This window comes from Corvus hawaiiensis, chromosome 4 (assembly GCF_020740725.1).
Source record: "Corvus hawaiiensis isolate bCorHaw1 chromosome 4, bCorHaw1.pri.cur, whole genome shotgun sequence".
Taxonomy (NCBI): domain Eukaryota; kingdom Metazoa; phylum Chordata; class Aves; order Passeriformes; family Corvidae; genus Corvus; species Corvus hawaiiensis.
In genome coordinates, this window is record NC_063216.1 from 33121587 (window position 1) to 33144767 (window position 23181).

The window sequence follows — 23181 nt, forward strand, 5'->3', positions numbered from 1 at the left end:
TTTTGAAACTGTCAGGCTTAGCAGTTCAATTCTTTAGGCATGTGCCTGTGCAGAAATTAGGGCAGAAGTTGACACCATAGTAGCATATGACAACTTCAGTAAGTTTTCTGACTGAACCAGGAGGTTTAACATCAAAAAAGGCACTCTAAATAATTTATAGGCACCTTAATATTTATTTCTATAAGTAATAAGTTTAGCCAATTAAAATTATAAAACTGAAAAAACTAAGTGTTTGAAAAAAATTTAATTTAAAATACACATTTCCTATATAAATAGTGCAGTTACACTAGTTTTCTATAGTCCCATACAGGACACTTATATAATACAGTGGTGGAGTTTATGTACATTTCTTTTTTTATACTCTTTTGAAACCGTTGTTCTGTGAGAGTGTTTATTTTCTGGTTTGAGGATTTTTATTGCAAAGATATTTGAATAAAATAGTTTTTAATCAGGATTTCTACTATTCTTTCTATGTAGTCCTTTTAATCATGTTCCTATTCAAGTCAAAAGCAAGAATCTTTGACTTAATGGGAACAAATTATTATTTTAGCCTGTTTTGCAGTGAGAAAAATGTGTGGTTTTCCAAAACTTTCTCCCTCTGGATGTCTCCTGAAAGTTGTTGTTTGTGAATTGGGAGTCCAGGTTGTCCAAAGCCATCCTGAAATTTTGCTGTGATGTTCATTATTGTATTTAAGTAACCCTGGGTTGTCATTGAAAAGCTGGCTTCTGTTTTAGTTACATTTTACATTGAAAGGGATGTTTCACTTACCAAAAAAAAAAAAAAAAAGAAAAAAAAAAGAAGTGAAAAGCTAGATACTTTATTTGTCTCTCAGGTACTGAATTCTTTACACTTGTCTAGCATCTCTAGAGTCAGTAAGATTTTTGCATAAGGCTGTACTATTTTGATAAGAGCAATAATTTTTTATTCTAGTATTTTATTTGTTTTTCCATGTACATATTTCAAAACTATAGCATGCTACAATCTGAAACATGGTGGGTATGGGGGCAGTATGTCGCATATAAACTTGTACCAGGTTGAAGTCACTCCCCACACTTTTTTTAATCTTTCTGGACTCAGCCACATAATGGTTTTATGGAGAATGTGTGAAAATTAGGTAGCTAATTTTTCTGTCTATGTGGCTTTTGATTCTCCATCTTTAACCTAATGCTTCTCAAAAAAGTGTTGACATTCACTGGATGTCTTTCAGTCAGCAGGTACACAAGGATGAAAGAAGTGTATCAGTGAAAAAAAATACCTTGATCTTCCTTAATCATTTATAAATACAGAGAAACAACAAAAATGACATGTTTGCTGACTGCAGATCCCTCGCTGTTAGTTGTAGATGCTCCCAGGGCTTTCAATTATTGCAATTGATGGTTTTGGTTCTCAAGGGAAGTGTCATGTGGATATCCCTTGTGTCTCTCTGCAGAGAGGCTTACAGCAGCCTCCTTCTCTTGTACCTTAAGAGTGAAGGGAGATCCTAAATCTTCTATAATGTAAAAAAAAACTCCAATAGTAATTAAAAAAACCCCAAAAACCTGGGAATTTTTACCTTAATAACTCTTCTTGGCAATCTACTGTGCTACTCAGCATTGTGCAGCAGTGTGCTCTAGCAGGGCAGATGATAGATTTGTTTGGGGAAAATCATGAGGATGCAATAGCTTGAGCTCAACATTGGGGTCAAGGTTTTTTCCCACCCAAACTGCAGATTTGTGCAACCACACAAAATTATGGGTATTTGCCAAGAACTTTACTTTCCCATTCATGTATTTGCACTCCTTTATATTTTATGGTTTCTTACTTGCTTCCAGCTATTTTCTGTCATAAAATCCCTCTCTAGTGGACAGCACTGTGTCCTTATCTCCATCCCCACCTGCTGTAAGCTGACCTTTGCTACTTGGAGATTAAATCTTGCTGTGCTGGCCAGAATAGATTTATTAATTATATTTGAGAGATGCCTTCAAGAAGCTAAGAGCTTTCATCTTTTCCAGTGTGGAACAGGAAATACTGCAAGTTGCGTTTTCAATCAGATTGCTGCCTTCATTGCAAGTTATCACAGGAACATGAATGATAAGTAAGATGTGTTTGCATCAAAATAAAGACAAGGGATAAAGTTAAATTTGAGCTAGAAAGAGACTTGTTCTGTAAAGAAGACTTCATCTGGCATTTACACATCTGAATTCCTTGACCAGGTGGGAAGGGGATTGTTTTATACTTACTGGCACGAGCACAGCAGCAAGGTAGACTCTTTCTTTGCAGCAGTGTTAAATCACTGATGTTGCATACACCAACTGAACAGTCTAAAGCAGTCAAATATTTACTGCAGCAGTAGTCCCTTCCCCCCAACGTGCAGCTTTTCCCACAACTTAAATTTTGTTCTTGGATCCTGCCACCTTCCTGAGTACTATATTTCTTTCTTAAATATTTTCTTGTTAGAAATAGGTTTTTAAACTTCAGGTCAAAGTTCTGAGGAAGCAGCAATATAATTCTGCTCACAAAGCAGGTATTTAAATGTCTTGCTAACTTAAGACCAAAATGTCAAAGTTGGAATTGCTGCAAAATCTGCTTCTCTTATCTCTGGAGAGGAAGGTGAAGCAGAGTTGATTCACTGAAAACAGGCAGCATCTGGGGCCTTTCTTCCTCATTTCATTTCTTCTTATATAAAGAAGGAACTGAATTTAGATGACAGTTTCTCTTTGTTTCTACTAAATCCTTTCTTACTTTTCAATCTCCATTTCATTTTTCCTCCAAAAGTAGAAGTGCAGAAGCCTCCATATGCCTCCTGGTGAAACTCCCTAGGCAAATACCATGTCAGGATCAAACACTGTTTCAGGATTTAGATTCTTCAGTCTCTGCTCTCTTGGGACTTGTAGCTCTGCCTCTCTATTGTGTGGCCACTGCTTTCAGTGGATCTGCAGTGGAACGGGCACATGGATATTACTCAAAAGTTAAAAATAAGTAGTGGTGGAAGATCTTACACACATTCAGTCTCTATGCACATCCACATCGTGTTGTACCATGTTCTTCAGAGGATTGTACATCCTTGAATTCTGGCTGAAAGGAATCTAAGGGGCAGGAGGAATGCAGAGGAATGTTTGGAGATGTTGCAAAAGACAAAAACCATCTCGCTCTCAACCAGGCGCATTGCAGGTGCACCCCAAGTGCAATGTTCATATTAATGATGTAGCTTGGAGACATCCACTAATTGTAGAGAAGTAAAGAGTTTTGTATCACAAGGATTGCAGATGTAGTTTTATTCCAAGAAGTGTTAAATTATGTCATTAATGCATTTTTAAACCTCTTGGACTGAGAGAAGTCAGTAAATATTTTTTAAAAGGCAGATCGTATAATTGTATTTAAATATTTGTTAAAAGGCAAATTGGCTTCAAAACTAACTGGTCAAATGTGGACTTAGACTTTTTATTTCAATTTCATCTCATGCATGATCTTGTCAAAGTGATTCATTCAAGCTCCTCTTCCCCAGCTGGTCGAGGGAGGTGACTATCCCACTTTACTCTGTGCTGGTGCAGTCTCACCTTGAGTCCTGTGTGCAGATTTGGGCACCGCACTGTAAGAAGGATATAAAGCTGTTAGAGTGTCCAAATTAGGGCCATGAGGATGTTGAAGGGCCTTGAGGGGAAGCTGTGTGAGGAGCAGCTGAGGACACTTGTTCTGTTCAGCCTGGAAGAGACTGAGGGGAGACCTCATTGCAGTCTGCAGCTTCCTCATGAGGGGAAGAGGAGGGGCAGACACTGATCTCTTCTCTGTGCTGGCCAGTGAGAGGGAATGGCCTGAAGTTGTGTCAGGGGAGGTTTAGGCTGGATATCAGAAAAAGATTCTTCACCCAGAGGGTGTCTGGGCACTGGAACAGGCTCCCCAGGGCAGTGGTCACAGCGCCAGCCTGACAGAGCTCAAGAAGCGTTTGGACAACGCTCTCAGGCACAGGGTGTGACTCTTGGGGATGGCCCTGTGCAGGCCAGGAGTTGGATTCAATTATTCTTCTGGTTCCCTTCCAGCTAAGACTTCTATGATTCTTTGAACTGCTTAGTGAAGTTTCATAAGCCTTAAATAAATAACAGGCTTACAGGTATGGTAGTAGGTGATACCAACAGATGTTTCACATGTTTTGAAATGTGCAGTCTGATGCCATTTAGAATTAATAGTTGCTCCCAGTTTGGGAAAAAGTTCAGATTCTTATAATGAAGTGGATTCCAGTACATAACTGAATAGAATTGCCAGCTACAGTGTTCATATAGATATTAAAAATCAATATAGGACTGAAGATTCATTTGACAAAGTAGAAAGCCAAGATGAAGACTTAAGATTTTACAGGCTCATAAACTTTTACTTGGAATTTATTTAGGTATGGGATTTCTAGTGACTTGTCATAGCTGAATAATGTTTCTTTACTGTATATTTGCAATATCAAATACAATTACATATAAACCTAAAAGTGAACCTTTTCATTTTGGCCACTGTGTGAAAGCTGAATCAGGTATATTTATATATAGTATATTCAGATATATATATATATATATTTATAATTATAAATACATGTATAAGTGCATTGAGGTGGTCAACGTGACAAAGTAGAAGTACCAGGGTGTCCCATTTCCTTTTGTCAGGAAATAAATAAATGAGATGCAAGATTTTCAGAGTGGGCTGTGTTACACCATGTGCTACAGTTTATCAAGGGAATGTGTGAGCTTCTTACTTGGACGCCATTCTATGTGTGTTTCTGAATTTCTTATTCGGCTGCTTTGTGTGTGTGTGCTCTGAGATAGCATGGTTTGTACACTGCAGGAGCATTCAAAGGTTTTGAATTAGTGCTCTCAGTTCTGCACAGAGTAAGGTATTTAGGTACAATCCTGTCTTGAAACGGTTAAAAGCCCTTCAGGGTTGCAGATTCTGTATTTGATTTTTAAAAATAAACCAGTAGTTTATATTACTTTATTTAAAAAACAGTCCTCTGCCTCTTAAGTCATTGTTAATTACCTTGATTTGTTAGGCACACTGTCAGGGTGGATCTCAAATTAGTTGGATTTTAGTTTATATTCTAAATAAATGTCTAGCAGTTCTGTCCAGCCTTTAACTCAAAATCAATATGCAAGTGGAAATGCTTTACCATACTTAAGATAATTTGTAGTACTACTGTAGTATGAAAATGAGTTTAGACTCTGGATATGAGAGTGATGTTTTTTTCCATGAAACTAAAGAAAATCCATGAACAAGATAAGAAGCAAGATTGCACTCCCTCTCTTGCTCTCTCTGGCACCACTGGTCTTGCGTCGCCTTGTGACCCATTTCAAAAGGAGGAATTGGGAGCAGCACTGTCCAAGCGTGTGCAGGTTTTTGGCACTGTCCTAAATAATGGCAGCTGTGAGTTCAGATGCAAACTCAGAAGAGTCTTAAATTCAGACCTTTATTGTAAAAGCAGTCACTATAGTAACCAGGCAATTATGCAGGAGGTACCTTCTACCTTCTTCCACTGGGCTGATCTCCACTGTGGGTGCTGAGGGGATGAAGCAGCTTCACTGCAGCAGCTGCATCAAAATATAGACAAGACTGGTACTCCTGATGTTCCTTGTTCTGAAGAGAAAGATGCTTTGTGTCTTTTGAGAAGTCTGGGGAAGCTGCACATATGTCACATTAGATTCAGGATGGTGATGCTTTTTTCTGTCTTCCTGTGTACGCAGACAAACCTGTTTTATGGTTCTTGAATTATACATCGCCTGCTTTCATGTAGTCACCTACCTGTCTGGCAGCAAGGATTTCAGAGGTGGGACCAAAGCTCAGTCTCTCTACCAGTGCAGAGACTCCTGGCTGCAGGAGCAGTGCACCCATGGAAACAGGGCATGCACATCTGTCCTGACATAGGTGACCAGCTGATCAGCAACAGGCACTGGCAGGGAGCCTGGAAGAGGCTTACTGTTCACCCAGGTGATTCTCCTGAAGAAGTGCATTGAAATTAAGAGCAGTTACAGTCACAAACAATGCAGTTCATAGGAACTATGACCAGTTCCAGGCTAGTGAGCACTTGCCCAAAGACAGTGTCCTGTCACTATGATTGCTTCTACGTGAGATGAAATCTAATCCTGCTACTATGGTATGAACATGCCTTGGAGCATTAGACCATATGTCAGCATGCACATGACATCCAATGCCAGCCTTCAGCTGTGGCTCCTGTAACTTTGGCTCAAGTCCATATGCTTCCCACAGAGACACCAGATGGACAAGAATATTTTGTCATCTCATTGTGTCCTCATGGAGTTGATACAGTGGCTAGAACCTAAAAGCCTGAGGAAAGGGAATACTGACTCCTGTGTTCCACCTTATTCTCAGATTCTGGGCACAGACATGGGCAGAGATGCCCACTTGGCCTGCACAGAGGTGTGAAATGTCTGACCAAGAAAGCTGTGGGACTTCATCTCAGCATCCTAGAATTCAGAGCCAAAGCACCTACAGTGCCTGAGCAAAAGGTATTCATCCTGTATCTCTGAATTCTCACGTTACACGTTCTGGCAGACAACTCCTTCATTAAAAAGAAAGGAACAACAAGCGAATAGTGTGAGCTCACCATGACAACTCAAAGCTGTTGAAGCCTGGAAACTGCTTGGAAATAATAATTATCTGGTGGGCTTCAGTTACTGTATCACTAAGAGTCGAGCCAGGCAATAGAGCTGCGTGTTTTTCTTGATGGCACTGTCATAATAACAAAGAATGTTATTCCACTGCCCAGCTGTTTGTTTCAATGGGAGTACAAGTGCAGAATTGTTACACCAGATTATAATTCTACACTGGACTGCAGTCTTTCAGAACACCTTTGCACAAATCCTGGGGTTTGTATGGTTTACAGGCTGATGAGGAACATCCTGTGCTCCTTACCAGATGAGACAGTTTGGTTTAATAAATTACAAGCGTCCATCAGTCTCTGATTCATTTCCTAATTTGCCAGCTGTAATTTAATAGCATCTTGGTGAGCTATTTCACTCAGAGACAGTCTTCTGGCAGTTTGCAACCCCAGTTAAATACTAGAGGTCAGGTCTGGTCTAGACAAACCCAGGTGAATGTGGAGCAGATGAAGATGATTAAATTATGAACTGCAGGTCTAGAGGAAGGAGGTTGTTGGTACAGTGTGGCCTGGCCAACAGGATGCTTCACCTTTATGGCAAATAGCAGATGGTGGGAATTATACCGAAAAGCTGAGTACCTGTGTTTGTATAGCACATTGGAGAAAAGGAATTTTGCTGTTAAGGAGGTAATTGCAATAATCAAAATGCAAAAGAAAGCACTCTTGTGTGTAGCTGTTGGACTAGAATGAAAGGACAAAAGTTGGATGATTGCTGCCTTGCCAGATGATTAAAGTGATATTGTCATATTTGTGACTATTTTGTCTAGTATGAGCATGTATGGGGTTTATTGCTTGTTATTCTGATAGCTGTATGTCCTGCAGCTTCTGTACAGTCACTGTCATGCTTTCTGTGCATTGAAATTGAATTTTATGAAAAGGTTCATTTGAGATCTGTTACAGTGACACACACACACACAGGTAGCTGTTTGCTCTGCTTTTGGCAGGGATACCATTTCTTTCTCCACTCAGTTCAGAAGCACACAGATCAGATTAGTGTCTTCAGATTTTGTTAAAATTCTTCAGGATGTTTTATCATTTAAGCTTTCATTTCTTAAAAGTGCCGAGTATTCTGGGTGAAAGGAGTTTTCTCCAGGATAAATTGACGCTTGATTGCTGTCTCAAGTCTCTCGTCATTTGATATGGAGAGATCCAACAAGTCCTCTCTATTACACGGACGGGTGGGGCCCTCCTTGAAGTTTAATTAGAGGTTATAGTCTTCATGGCCCAGACACTAATTGCAGAGTGTAGCTGGATCTGTAGCTTAGAACTTTACACTGACAAAAATGAAGTCTTGTTTGATTCTGGGAGGATCAAGAGCCAATAAGGAGACATGATTACAGGGTTGGTTTTTTTTGTTTTAAGCTTCTGTTTGTTTTGCTCTCTAGTGTTAGCATCACCTACTTTTTCAAACATATTTTTTTAGTTACTGTTTGTGTTTTCAAGTTTCTATCTCTGCTGCTTTGGGTTTTTTTGAATAATACAAAGCCACCGCTGCTACTTTTGTTCAGCTGCTTTAATGATCTTCCTATGTGCCAATTCTAGACTTCAGTGTGTTTGCACTCGCCTTCTGTGTGCCGATGTTTCTTCGTGTTTGCCTGTAACTGTCAAAAGTTCAAGTTCATTTCCTCTCAAGAAAATATTGGATTGATCTCTGTGATTGTTTGTAGATAGCTCCATAAATAAGCATTTTCTGAGTGTTACCTATTTATCTATAGTAGTTTTATGTAGAATAGTCTAGTCCATCATTGTCTTCCACCTTAAAAGAACTCAAATCAGTTATAAACTATTATGCTGTATTTTGGGGTTTTATTTGGTTGGTTTTGGGGTTGTTCTAGTAAATTTAATCTGTAAACTAATGAACATTTTTTTCTGCAGAGAACTTAAATCTGCTCCAAATATTTTCCTATTCTGTTCAGTGGGAAATACATTTGCTGTGTGCATCACACTGAAGGCACACAGAAGCAGACTAGCATAAAAGGAAAAACAATCTTACAGGAGGGCATGAACTGTAGGTAGGAGAACCTGGCACAGAGAGAATGCAGAATAAGCTTGTGTGCTAATTCATGTGTAAAGCAGCTTCCAGTAGCAGCTGCAGTCGAAGTGTGGAGTGACAAGATACAACGCTGGGCTGACAGATTGACTGGCAGGCCTGGCGGGCTGCAAGGATACCTCGTGTCACAAATACAACTGTGAAGAAGGGAAAACCAGGGAAATCTTTCTAAATAACAACTAATTGCAGCAAAGAAACAGTACAACAAGAAGTACTGTGCTGTTGATTCTTACAGCTGGGAAGGGCAGGAGAAGGGGAGGGAGGCAGCAGTGGATGGGGCATATCAGATAGATGTCCTAAACACACATGTTTTGGGAAACACTGGTTGCATGACTGGTCTTTTTAAGCCTGGAAAAGTTGCTTTATTATCTTCCCACTGTGTTATGAAAAAGGAAAATTTTTACCATCCTCATAACAAACTTAAAGCTTTTTTTAGTTTTGTAACTACAAGAGAGCATAAATTGGGAGCTGGCTGAAGAAAAAGTAAAATATTTGTTTAACTTAGGTATTTAATTAGAAGAAGAGAGCACTGTTCTTGCAATGCAACACAACTCTAATAATATCTTCATTTTGATTTCAGAAGTCTACGGAACAGATGAAGAAAGTACCAACTATTGTCTTATCTGTCTCTTACAAGGGAGTCAAATTTATTGATGCCACAAATAAGGTATGTGCAATTATTCAATATTAGGTTTTTTTTCTCACAACTAGGAAAAATAGTAATACCTATGAAGGCCAGGCCAGAGAGGGGACAGATTTGCACTTCGTGTTTTCCTCTCCTTTTTTTCTCCTCTTTCCTCCAAAATGGGTATAATGTTATTGTCATTCTCCAGAAACTCAGTCTGGAGGACAAGTGAAGCAGTTTTAATGGCTTATTTGGAGATCATTGCATCCAGCATTCTGCTATTAAATGCAAGCTTATCACAACAGACGTTCAGCAGGGAGCCTCTGTGGAATCCTTTACCATATTCTTCTCTATACAGTTCCTTAAGTATGCACTATATATATATATATATATATATATATATGTTCGTTAATATAATGTGGGAAATTTAAAAAAAAAAGATGTCTCAATAAGGAATAAAGATGCAGTTTCATCCAGGGCCAGCTATTTTAAGAATAAGAAACACAAGCCTTGAATGTCCTATCCAGACACTCAAATACCACAGCCTCTCTGTGAGCTGTTTTCTTGATGCTAGCCATTTAACTACCTGAACTGCAGCAGCTTCTTAATAGTTGTTATTCCACATTTTTTTTCATCTTCCTGTGTGGCAATGCTCCTGTGCTTTGTTTCTTACATTTTGAAATACATCCAAATCTTTAAAAAACCCCAACTAACCAAAGCCTCAAAAGCAGAACTTGAGAGATCAGAGAATTCAGTGATGGATAGAGCAATGGATTATTGCTTAGCCAAAGTAAAATGTATAAACTCTGTAAACAGAAGTAAAGTAATGCATTAATTTCTCTCCTTTATATGTCTAAAATGGCAAGGAAATACAATCCATACTGATGATTTTATATGAACAGAAAAGAAATTCTCTTTTCTGTTATGTGACTAAAACTGACTAGGCAATATAAAGAATAATCTGACAACCCAGCTACCTGACCAGGTTAATAATGTATATAGCAGCTTTGTGTTGCTGAACATTCAGACCACACAGTACATCTATCCCAGTATCCATCAAACTTGCCAAATCAATCAGTTTTTAAGTTTAATTAGAACTGTGTTTTAAGTGAAGGGTGGAAGCAGATTTGTGAACTTGTGCTAAAGTTTGGAAGCCATATTTATAGTTTAGAAGATGGCATAAAAGAAAAACTGAGGTGAAATTACTGTTGTTTCAAGTCTGGCATATTTGCCATAGCAGAGGGACCAGGGATTCCTGACAGCTCCTTTTTCCTTCCATTGATTCAAAACTGAGCTTCTACAACCCTCATTCCCTTTATGTTCTCTCATGTGTAGGGCATAAATCAGGACATTGTAATGTTATTGACTCTAACTTGGATAATGCTGTTTTCAGCTCTTAAATCTCCTCTGTAGTGTAAAGGATGTAACTGCAATGTCCTTCGGTTTACAAAAAAAATCAGAAGAAAAGGAGCTTCTTGTGTCTCTTTGCACAGTGCATAGAGTCTTATGTAAGATGGAAACCTGAAAGAAGTTTGGCAAATTGCATTAGATCACTCTAGATGAGTCCCACTGAAACCTAGTAGTGCAACGGATGTATTTGATGGAGGTAAATAGTGCCACAGTCCAATGTTTTTTCTCAAGTGGTAGATTGCTTTCTCTCCAGTTCAAAATCTGCACTGCCTTTCCCTTCTGTAAAAACCAGGTAATAGCCTGCAACTCTCCCAGAAGCGTTGTTATCATCCTTGTCCACAGTGTGCTGTTCCCAATTCCTTCAAGACCCAAAACAGATTAGCACTAAGGTGAGAGCATATTCAGACTTGTACTGCTTCCATATGAGCTTCTAGTTGACAGCGCTGGGCACCACTTAGCAATAAATACATACTTTTTAATGACAAAACTAGCTAGCAGTTCTGTGCTTGAAAACTCAGCTCTCATGGCTGTTCATCCTTTTCCTTTATGCCACCAAGCTAAGAATTTGTATTCCCAGTCATAGCAGGCAAAGTTTCAGGTGACGAAGGGGCCCTGACCTCATTCCACGACAGCTATTTCAGTGGCACCTTGAAGCTTGGCATGACACCATTTCTTTGCAAGTGAGGCCAGAAAGAAATTGCTGCCTAGGAAAAAGCAGATTACAGAATTTTCTTGTGGCTCACAGCTCACCCTAACTTCTGGGTGATTTCTGCCAGAAGGGAGATTGGCTGGCATGAGCTAGGCAAGCAAAAGGAAGGCTGTTTAGCAAAAACCTGGTCTTTCCAAGGTATTTCCTTGGCAGAACCAGAACTGACTTTCAGCTTCCCCACTTTTTGAGAAGCATTGGAGGTTTCTCTTGCCAAACTGAAAGACAATTTTTAGAACAGCTGTAGAGTGTCAGTCAGTGCCTGAGGAGTGTACCCAGAACAGCAAGCTGGTTCATAGCCTTCTACTTCCTACAGAATAAGACCATGGTCTACTGAAATGTGACAGTAGGACACAGTAAAGACATGCACTGAAAAATGTTTCATTTTGAAAGGAGAACACAGAGATATCTTAGAGCAGCTAGGGAAAAACTCAATTTCACTATCAATTTCTGTCCAGAAGATTTAGTTTAAGTATACTTTATTTTATTCAAAACAAACTTGATATGTGTATGTTTCTAAAATTCACTTGGTTTAAAATTAAAACATTAAAATAATCTCCATGAATTTTGACTCAAGTGCAAATCCCTGTGTCAACCCCAGGTCACCTAGAAAAAGCTTCAGCATAGCAGAGCTCTTTTCACATATGCTGCATAAATTCAGGTGATTACATTGTGGCTCATGATTTGGCATAAATACTTCACATATGATTTTAATACCTTCCAAGCTTGAATTCTTTCTGCTTTCTGAACTACATTGTTGCCAACACTACATCAATGACAGTGTATTACAGCTCTATCTGTGGATACCTAAATCCCTGGTTTTGGTATAATTCTAATTCTCATCAAAATCTTTATTGAGGGTAAAAGTTATCAATTTGAGAACAAAGGAAATAAAATGCTTCAAGTAACATAAAAAGCAAGCAGTTGTTGAGCAGAGATTATACATGTCATTATAAATTGGCATATATTGAAACACAAGTACTGGTTTTGTCATTTTTATGAATAATGCATTAAACAGAAATAATCAAGTATGTTGCAACAATTTAAGAGGATTATTTCTTTTCTTCAGTAAGAGTTTCCTTATCTCGGTTTTTCCATAATTTGAAATTTGGTGTGCTTTTTATTAAGATTTTTTCCTAAGTCATGATTTCTTCAATTAGATGTGTTAATACCTCTTTTCGATAACTTGACACCTACATGCAAGGGGAAAGTTGCCACTTAGCAAATGAGAAAAGATATGGCAAAGCATCTGAAGCGATTTAGTTGCATGTATTTAAAAAAATTTTTTTAAAGGAGGTGGAGGAAACTAGGTGGGAAGGAAAAGAGAGGGGTGAGGGAAAACCAGATATGCTCAGAGATTGTTTTAACTTGGACAGATGCCACCATGGCAGCAGGAAGTGGTGGCTGTGTGAGGAACTGGGACACTACAGGTGTCACCTGTTCCATGATGCAGTAGTGATGTCATGCTGCAGCAAGATTTGTCACTGTGGGCTTTTGTGGAAATTCCAGAGCCACAGCCAGCAGGGCTACAACTCAAGAAAGCATATAAACTAACCCCTAAGTAAATTCCTATTCAATGAATCATTCTTCTTTTTAAACAAACCATTTGAAACCCGTGTGTTGTTGAAGCAAGGCCTAGTCATAAGCCACTCTGCAGTATCTTCTTCTCTGGCTTCATGGTTTCTTTGGCCTGAACACAGTGATTACATATCAGCAGTTTATGTAATGAGTATTCATAATTTTCTCCAAAGCTTTAAGACAGCTTTTCTTTATTCCATCAGACAGACATGTCCCACTTCTCTCCCAGTAGTGTGCTATAGCTTACATTGGCTGTTGCAAGTAGTGTGGCTCGGTGCATGAACGGTTTCATTTTCCTACATGTCTCTTACAGGATGCTGTTGTCAGTAAGGGGAGATAAGTTGCCAGATCCTCCTGTAGTTACCATTTTAGTAATCAGAATCCTTTCGATATCTCATGGTTTCAATTATAAGTGATGTTTGGTGGTTTTTTCTCCTAAGCTAAAATTTGTCAAACAGCATGTGCAAAAACCCAGCTATTGAGCTTCCTAGGTTTCACCAGATCCTGTCTGTCAGTGGACTGAAACAGTGTCCCATTTTGATTATACAAAACCCCAGCAACTTCACAAGATGCTGGTATAGTGCTTGGAAACTGTATCTATAAATACAGTTTCTAAGCACTATACCAGCATCTTATGAAGTTGTGTCCTGTGTGCCAGGAAAGATGTCTCTTTGTCAAAGGATCATGAATAAACTCCAAAGCACAAGTGGCCTCATAGGGAAGACTCTAGAACATAATGGTTTCCTACCAGATGATTGGCAGTTGGAGAGAGTCAAAATTCCAAATATCTGTATAAGATCACACATGGGGTTTATTAAATCTCTTTTTAAGACATTTCTGAAATACTTTGGCATGGTAGATCAACACAGATGTGAATCTAAACCCATACCTTTTATGGCTCTTTTAAATTTAATTCCTAAATTGATTGGATTTTTTTTTAAACAGAATATTATTGCTGAACATGAAATCCGTAACATTTCCTGTGCTGCACAAGACCCCGAAGACCTTTCTACGTTTGCGTACATCACTAAAGACTTGAAGACTAATCACCACTACTGCCACGTATTCACTGCGTTTGATGTGGTCAGTTTATAGAAGATACTTCATTTAATAGTTCTTTCTATTAGTAATAGTTATTTTGTTCTGTTAAAACATTTTCAGGATATATTAATGATGATTAATGGAAGGCATCATTCATTTACCCGAGGTAAAGAAAGATTACTATGGGATAGAAAAAAAAAAGATTCTGGAGAAGAGCAGAGATTTTCTTGGATATTTCCCATCTGAAATAACTCACCTCTGTCACCTCAGCTGTTGAGTGTAAACTTAGCGAGTAGCTTTTCATACAAGACTTGCCATGTAATTCTTATAACCTAAGGTATAAGCCTAAGCCTGAGCCTTCCAAAAAGTTTGTAACAAGTATGTTTTGCCATCCATTCTAAAATCTCAGCACACACCAAAAGATTGCCTTTATTTTGAAAATAGCAAATTAATTGTTTAATTCTTATTTCCTTGTTCTATAATTCTTGCCTACATATCTCAAAATGTTACTTCAGCAAAAGTCCTTAGAGCTCCTATTATGTTGGTGGAAAATTAGTAATTTCTTCCTACAGCTGTACTTTTCCGATGGGGGATGCACAAAGTATTATTGTTTCAAGAAATCATGAACACATATCAATTAATCAGTCATGCAGTTTTCAGCTAAATTTGGTGAAGTAAGTAGTGGCTAAATTTTTTATTACTTAGATTTATAGTCCAAAACTTACCCTTTGAGTTGTGAACAAGAGAAATTTCAGGTGCTATTAAAACTTCAAAATTATTCAAGAAAAAATGTTTTAATGTAATGTGTATGAATTCTTGAAACATGCTTACATGAATATAAATAAGTTAAATCAAAAAACCAGGAGTGCCTGAACTGCAGCTTTTTATTTGGGACTGGGGAAATAGTTAACATTGCACAGCAGTAGTGTGTGGGAGAACTTAAATAACAAGATGTACAGGTAGGCTAGAGGAATTTTAGCATTTTGGTTGAGTGCTTTTGTTATTTAAATTCTCTGCTGACATTTTAGTATCCACAGGGAGTAGAAAAACTTTGAAATTGTGTTAAAAATAGATAGACAGTGATCAACAAGATGGTACATTACATAGGTTTTAGTGCTATGTGAACAACTGAAATTAGACTGAGTGAGTGAGGTTATTACTTCTCCTGGTCCATTTAAATTCTGCTTAATGGTTTTGGAGTACTGCAGTTTCATTTATAGGTTTAGTAATCAAGCAGAAACATAGACTCAGGTATTGCAGATGAAATTCATCTCCTTTCTTGGCAAGGGAAGAAAAGTAATCCAGGAATAATTACATTTTGCCCACTTCCTGTACCTTAAGAGGAGCATTTAATATCCCAAGCACTGTAAATGGCTATTTTAAGCAATACGGAAACTTTAACTGTCTTTACTTGGTTTTCTCCTACAACCTAATCCTCAGTGGGGTGTTACCTACTCAGATACCCTCTTTTTGTGTTGTTTTATTTCTCAGGAACTAGCATTTTTGATTCAAGTACAAGCTCTATAAAAACCAGGAAGATATTCAGAATGCAAGCATACTGTGAACTAAATTTTCTGTTTAAAGGCTAACGTTCATGTTAACTTGATCTTCCCATTTGCTAATAAAAATAATTCTACCCATTTGCCAATCGGTAGAAGTACAATCATTTAAAAAAACCTGAAGTTTAAAATGGTAGAAATCCTCAATAAGGTGGAAGGTGTTTTAAACCATATATATTTTTGTAATGCGATATATTGCATATGTTATGAAAAAAAAAATCACTGTCTTGGGTCCTTCAGTTTCTCAGGAAATGTGGGCAAGAATAATTTATTTGTAGATAGGGAAGTATTTTAGTATTATTTTAGTGACATGCAACCACAAGCATTACTGATACTATTTAGGAGTAACTGTACATTTAACTTGAGTACTCAGAGTTAAAATTCTATAATCAAAATTGCAAAACCATCAGACTTTATTACAGAATAGTGAAGGGGAAGAGGTTTGAGGGAAGAATAGGATTTATTGCTCAATATTTGAAATCCACTTCACTTTCATTCATTTACTGAGCAGCCTTTTATCTACAAGTGAAGGACTCCCTTTGGAGAAACAAACCATCAACACAGATCCTATATCAATTTCTGGTTCAGGTATTGGACATATCCAAAGTAATATCCATCATTGCCCAATGCACCTATGAACAGACAACAAAAAAGTCAGTTAAAATTTAAGGAAACAATTAGCCATTTTAACAGGTTGGCTGAGTTAAAGCTGAAGAATCCTGACTCAGACTTCACTGGGGCTCTGAATTGTAGCATTGCCTGGCAAACAAGGCAGCTGACCTCATTCCTCACCTCCCAGAAATTGTTGCTTAAGGGCGTTGGCTTACTCACTTTCCTTCTGTGCCATACCAAGCAAGGAGCAGGACTGCAGCAGCTGGGAAGCACTGCAGGCCCTCCTCTCTAAGGAGCTTGATGGGGTGCTGGGAGAATCAGACTCTCCTACAGCAGCCAGGGGCTCTACAGCTTCCGTGCTAGGCATCTGTCAGGCAGGGACACCTGTATCCTTCCTTTTGTGCCACATGTAAAAGGTGTAAATAGTCTGCTCACTCCATCAGAAGAATTCCACTATGGATTTTGGTTTGGTTTTCCACCCCTCTCCTCAAGGGAGTCCTGCTCCTACCTCTCCAATATAGCCCCTGCATGAATCTGTACCAACTCTGGTCCTTATAATCCTCTCCCAGTACTACAGGTGGGAAATTCTTCAAACCAACCTTATTTACTTACGGGGTTTTTTGAGATAATTTTTTAAAATTTCACAAGGTACAGTTCTAAAGCCCTTCTTGCCTCCATTTTCAGACTTCCCTTTGTCAAGGTTCTACCACAGTACACAATGTATGAATTTATGTACAAGCTATGGTTCAGTTTGCTTTTCAAATATTGAACAGAACAGTGCATATTCTGTTTTATTTGCTATATTTCAAATATTTATTAATCAGAGAAACAGTTACATGTTTCTTACAGTTTTCAGGTCCCAGGCAGGCCTGTTTTTTTCATTTTACAGACAACAAAGGAAAAGAGATTATAGTGGCTTCATACAAGATGCAGGACTTAAACTAAAATTGTGGCTCAGTATGGCAAACTTTCAGTCTGTCTCCACTCTTATCTCCCAAATTTTCAGGCCAGTCTCAGTGATCTTTTTGTATGCCACACTGGATGGTGTATTTTCTCACTCCTACTAGTATTGTAGCCTGCATATTCTCCAACAAGCCATTCCTACACCTTGTCCTGCTGATGTATTCCTTAGTAATAATAATATCCACTGCAGACAATCTCATCATGATATAGTGTGCTCTCTTACTGTCATGACAGCTGATTCTAAAGACATCTCTCTTTAGAATAATATTCTTATCCCACTGAAAAGCACACTCCATTTCAAATTATATTATTCTCGACATTTCTAACGACTATACTCTGTTGCTCTTAATTCCATAGCCAGAATTCTGCTAAAAGGCAGAGCACTTTATAACAGCCTCTTTAGCTTTGCTTTTATTATTCCACTGGCAAACTGCATCCTCAGTGTTTTTCAGTCCTGGCCAGTTTCCCTTGAAGTTAAAGGGGAGATAATTTGGAGACTACAGCTATCAAATCAGGCAGACATTCTTAATTAGGAAGCTATGAAACTTTGGCTGGCTTGCTGTTGTGACTGTAGTCATCAGAGAGCATGTCCCAGTGCAGGAATATAATTGTTTTCTGTCTGGCCTAACACAGGACAGAGCTAGCACCTTTATAAGAAGCTCTTCTAATGAGCTAAATATGCTGAATTTAGCCTATATTATCACAGTATATATGAGTGATAAAAGAGGAATGGAAATTCTTCAGGGAAATTTAAGTGTAGGGCATGAAATCAAATGCTTTTCCATTTAACTTTGTTTTAATGATTGAAGGGTGGCAAATAGTGTTCTTCCAAGTGCATGCATTGCTTTCTCACTTACTGCAAGCTTAACAGTTAGACTTGACTAGTAAAGGCATATCCCATTTGAAAAAGTATCAGAAACATGAGAATTTGAAGTTACCTAGGTTCAAAGCAATGCAGAATTGCTTCCAACTATAGGCTGTGGAGGTTGAGGAAGGAGAGGGTAATGTCTGAATCACATCAAAGATTTATGAATTATTCTAAGGGGACTGTAGGACATCATATGGAGGCAAGCCAACAGGCTTGCCTTTGCTCTGCAGGGGTTCCAAACATTATTGCAGAGTTAGTAGCCCAGAAATAGGCTCTAGTAGGGGCCTAAAAATAGGCTCCAGTAGGAGCCCAAAAAGAAATATACAAAAACAAACCCACAAACCTGAAGAAAAATTACCATAGGAATTCACTTGCCATTTAGATTAAGGTCAAATTTGAAACTCACAGCTGCTTTTTCATTGATGTAAAACTGTACATATAAATATGAAAAAGGTATTTATAGCAGCCCCTCTGATACCTCACTCATGCTTTATAAATCTTTCAACAAGTTTTTTTCCCCATAAACAGAGGACTGGTTTTAGGCATAATAGCCTGACTTTTTTGGTTATGCCCACTAACCTCCCTTCCCCTTGCTTACAAGAGTGTTGTTACCCCAGCATTTGAGCTCAGTTTTACTTCTAGAAAACAAACCCATGAGGAGGTTTCCCTAGGACTTGCAGCACACACCTGAAGCAGCACACTGACCTGCACACATACCCAGCTGCACTGCATCTGTAAATCAGAGCACACACTTCCAGCACTGGCCTTCTGTCCTTTTGGAAGCATCACACCCATGCTGCAGCCTCTTCCTGTGCTGCTTGGTGAGAGCACAGAGCATCCCAAGGCATGTGCCCGGGGAAGCAGCACATCAGGCTGCCAGCTCTGGAGGATGACAGAACTTTCAGGAGTTCTGAAATAAAGAGAGGCCAAATATCACACAGCAACAGTGCAAGAAGGGCTGGATCCTGAGAACAGCAGATACAGGATGAGTTGGGAAGGTGGGAAGGTTAATGTACTTGTTCTAAAAAGAGATGGCACACAATCACCCACTCATGTTTTCATGTTTAGTGAGACGTTTTCAAGGGGTTTAGAAGTAATTACTTTCAATACAATAAATTACATTTAGATTGTTTTTAATCAATGAGAAATCAAATGACAGATACAAACATTACCAAGACGGAGGAGCGTATTACCAGCGTGATTTTAATTATTTACATTACAAATCACTACCCCACTTCATGTATCTGACAATAATTCAACCTCACCTCAATTTTAACTGTTTCTGTTTTGTTCCAGAATTTAGCTTACGAAATCATTCTTACACTAGGACAAGCATTTGAGGTGGCCTATCAGCTTGCACTACAAGCACGAAAAGGGGGCCATTCTTCAACCCTCCCTGAAAGCTTTGAAAACAAACCCTCTAAACCTATTCCCAAACCACGTGTTAGTATTCGGAAGTCAGTGGTAAGTAGAAGGTAGTTATGCATGCAAAAAAATCCAAAATTCAGCTATACAGTTAAGAGTTTATATACTAGAAGCTGTAAAATAAAAATACCTCTTGAGTCAGAAATGCTCCATGTTGCCACCTTTGCTCATCAGCTGGCAGGGTTGTGTCACCACAGCACTGGCAGCCATTTCAAGCAACTGCTTATTTCAGATTCCTGCAGTTTAAGATGTTGCTTGGTTAGTCTCGTGTATATGTATCTTACAGTAATTACACAGCTTTAATTAATTCCATTTAATCAATGCATACCTCTCAAACTCTGCAGTTTCACAGACTTTCCTAATCTCCTATCACCCAACTTGTTTGGTATACGATCACGGCATATGTATCCTAATTAAATTACAAATCCACATCAATTTACAATTATCCTGTCAGACCAAGCAACTTCTTTTCTTTTCTTACCCTGTTTTTTCTCCTTTTTTTTTTTTTTTAATCTGGGATTCAATATACCTTTTCAGTATTGATCACAGACTCCTAAGAAACAAAGCTCATTGAAGCATATGTATTGATTGTCTTTAAAGTGCCCTCCTAAAGTGCAGAGATGACAGAGAAATATTCTTTTACAGTAGACCTTTTAAAAAATTATGAAAACTATCATAAATTAAGTGAGAACACAGGCACAGGGTGATTTGGGAGGGAAAGGAGAAAAATGACTGCACATTGTATCATATTCACTGACTATAAAGTGAGAACTGTACTCTATGACACTTAATTATTGGGTGAGAGTAAGGGGGGCGGGGGGGGAATGTATGACTGTACACTTTGTCATCCATTGCCACAGAATCTTCCTCCATAAAATTTTAAGTAGAAACATTTCCTGATGCCATCGTCTGTCTCATTAGCGAACAGACTTCTCAGGATGAAGTGTGGCTTTAATGAACTATGATACCCTATAGCTTGGGGGTAAACACAGCTCTGATCTCAACAGGAAGAAGAAGGCAGCCATGAGTACATGGGAGTGTAGACACCACCATACTTGCTGCTGTACGACTTTGTCAATTCAGGATTTGCCCTGTTAGTTTAAAGAAAACCCCTCTGCTCAAGCTGCCGTGCACGGAGATGGTAACCCGTCTGTATGTTTGCATTTGTCTTAAAGCAGATAGATCCATCCGAACAAAAGACTCTTGCGAATCTACCCTGGATTGTTGAACCTGGACAAGAGGCCAAAAGAGGCATTAATACCAAGTATGAAACTACAATTTTCTGATACAAAACTGTCCCCCTGTTCCTTGTTGTGCCTTGCACGCCAAGCAGTCACAGCACAGCCTTTCCTTTATGGCAACGTTTCAATCCAGCAGAGAGGAAGACTGCACTGTATGAGTGGCCTTGTAACAAAAAAGGCTGACAGTCATTTCTGGTGATGTTCTTCTTCCTGCAGCACTGACAGAAGAATGACATTATATGAAGACTTTTAAAATTACAGTCCACAAGAGGAGTGAGAAACCTTATTTTTCATGCAGTTCTCCCTTGTGACTCTGCCACAGTGCTTTCTTTGATTTCTTATTTTAGAATTCTACTTTTTAAAGAAAAAAAAACAAAAGGTCTCTAAACTAACACTAATGCTGCCTATGAGTAGAGTATTTGATTGGGTTTTTTATTTAAATCTTGGCAGTTTTTAATTGAAATAGAACCAGAATTAATAAATAGATTATTTGTGAAACCACTGAATTCATTAATAATTACTGTGTTGAATAAAGAACTCATTAAAGTGACAAGAAATTAGGCACCCTGATTTCTGTGTGCGCTGATTTTGTATGTAATCATTGATGTCCTTTGATCCTCTACAGAAATAAGAACCTCTTGCATTGTAGCAAAGGATCAGAGTTTTATGAATGGTTAGAAAAAGGTATTAATAATGCACAGAAAACATTTATTAGATATTTTTATGGAAGAGAAGTACTATAGGAAAACATATGAATATTTATGGAAGGAAGCCAGATTAAAGATGAGAAATATTGTTTATTTTAAAGTTAAGTAAATGACTGCTATTGCAGCATTATGAAAATTGTAAGAGTTGTAGCATCAGTGCACTGGATGTTCTGTGTGATAAGTCTGGAATGAAAGTGGAATGGTCATTCTACTACACCTACATATAGTTTATGCAGTTCAACATTGCTATAGCCATGAATTCTACTATTTTTAAAAAAATAATCACAGTGGTTCTAAAAAAAGTCAAAACCATGGATTTTGCTATCAAGATTTCTGTCACAGAAAGCTTGTTTGGAACAGTGTTGATAAAATTCTACTGCAAAACATTTTCTAAATAAAAACAGCAAGAAAAAGAAAAAAATTCCGAAGTAATAAAATTGTTTTCATGAAACAAAATAATTAAGCATTTGCTTAATATTTGGTTAAATAAGATTTACTTACTTTTTCTTTAAAGTGTTTTAATTTTTTTAATGTCTGTGGAGTATTTGTATAATACCATGATGTATATTTATGTAGAACTGAAATTATAACAGTAAAAATATCATTATAGGAGAAAAATGACATTTTAATGTATATTGTTCTATCCAGTCAAATTGTGAATCATTTTGAAGTTCATTATAGAGATATTGATAAATTGTGTGGTTGTCTTAATGTTTTTTTAATTATTATTTCATATCCAGCTGAGGTTTTTCAGTTAGAATCATCAGTTGGTATATTCCAAAAAATGGATAATTGAACTTGGTTTGAAACTGATAATTGTATATGGTTTAGTTAAACCTAATCATAGCGCTGAGTGATGACATCCTTTTAATACAGTATTCAATTTACTTGAACAAAATAGTTCCTTGTACATATTTTTGCTTATTCACTGTTGATATGTACTTAGTCAACTGACAGTAAAAAAAAATAACACTAAAAATATGGTACCAAAAGGAAAATTGTATAGGAGAACAGTAAATAGTAGCCTCACTGCAACAAATACTTATGTAAATATGCTTGGGCTTCCAGTTATAAATTTTGTAATTTTGTCATTTATTTATATCCTATAAAAGCACACAAAATAAAAGGAAGTTGTACAGTCCCAGCTTTGTGTATCATTTTATCATTGCTAAGGGGAATCAGGGGCCTGATGCAAAGGATACTGAAATCAGTGGAAGATCCCCCCTCGCATTTCATTAATTTCACTGGGCTTTGGATCTTGCACCAAGGAAACCTAGGAACTGCTGTGGAGGGAGTTTTGGTTTGCAATACAGATTTGGTTTACAGATGGTAAAAACCTCACACTTTAAAGTCCTTAATTAACTGCTTCTTCCATGCTCTACTCAACTGCTGACTTCCCATATTTAATCACACCCTGTAAAGACTTGTGCAGGAGTTATGTTAAAACACATTCACTTCAGGCACGTAAAGTACAAATGAGCCAGGTTTTCAGGATATAAAACTGGGGCACCTCTTATGCAGCTGAGTGACCCCTAAAAGTAAAGGATGAGACAGGAGCTGCAGCAAAACTAAGCAGATGTAAAAGAAAGGTGTGAAACAACAGGAAGAACTGGCACCTTGCAGGAAGAATTTGATCTAGGTTCATCAAAGGGATGTCAAGCAGGTAAGGTGGCACAGTAAGCAGCTGAACTCATTTGGGAGAGATAATTGGGGCAAGAGAGACTGACGATAACTAGCAGGAGTGATGAAAGATGAGACAGATGA

General features: G+C 38.0%; 2 protein-coding genes across 13 annotated transcripts in view; one reads left to right on the forward strand and one right to left on the reverse strand.

Annotated features, from left to right (window-relative positions):
* Window positions 1-22558, forward strand: part of ANKS1B (ankyrin repeat and sterile alpha motif domain containing 1B) — a 413919-nt gene extending 391361 nt beyond the window's left edge. For 3 of the 8 annotated variants that reach the window (XM_048302485.1, XM_048302479.1, XM_048302484.1), the window contains 4 exons: window positions 9263-9349; window positions 13947-14084; window positions 19341-19508; window positions 20648-22558. In XM_048302485.1, the coding sequence (XP_048158442.1) occupies window positions 9263-9349; window positions 13947-14084; window positions 19341-19508; window positions 20648-20755 (501 nt within the window). In that variant the 3' untranslated portion in view covers window positions 20756-22558. Of the gene's footprint in view, window positions 1-9262; window positions 9350-13946; window positions 14085-19340; window positions 19509-20476 lie in introns of all 8 variants that reach the window. The other 5 variants (XM_048302482.1, XM_048302477.1, XM_048302478.1 and 2 more) reach the window with 3 other exon arrangements.
* The window catches only part of APAF1 (apoptotic peptidase activating factor 1), a 51417-nt gene continuing 44232 nt past the window's right edge, over window positions 15997-23181 (reverse strand). For 3 of the 5 annotated variants that reach the window (XM_048302487.1, XM_048302486.1, XM_048302488.1), the window contains exon 28: window positions 15997-19705. The gene's annotated coding sequence lies outside the window, so the exon portion shown is untranslated. The remainder of the gene's footprint in view (window positions 19706-23181) is intronic. The other 2 variants (XR_007203333.1, XR_007203334.1) reach the window with 2 other exon arrangements.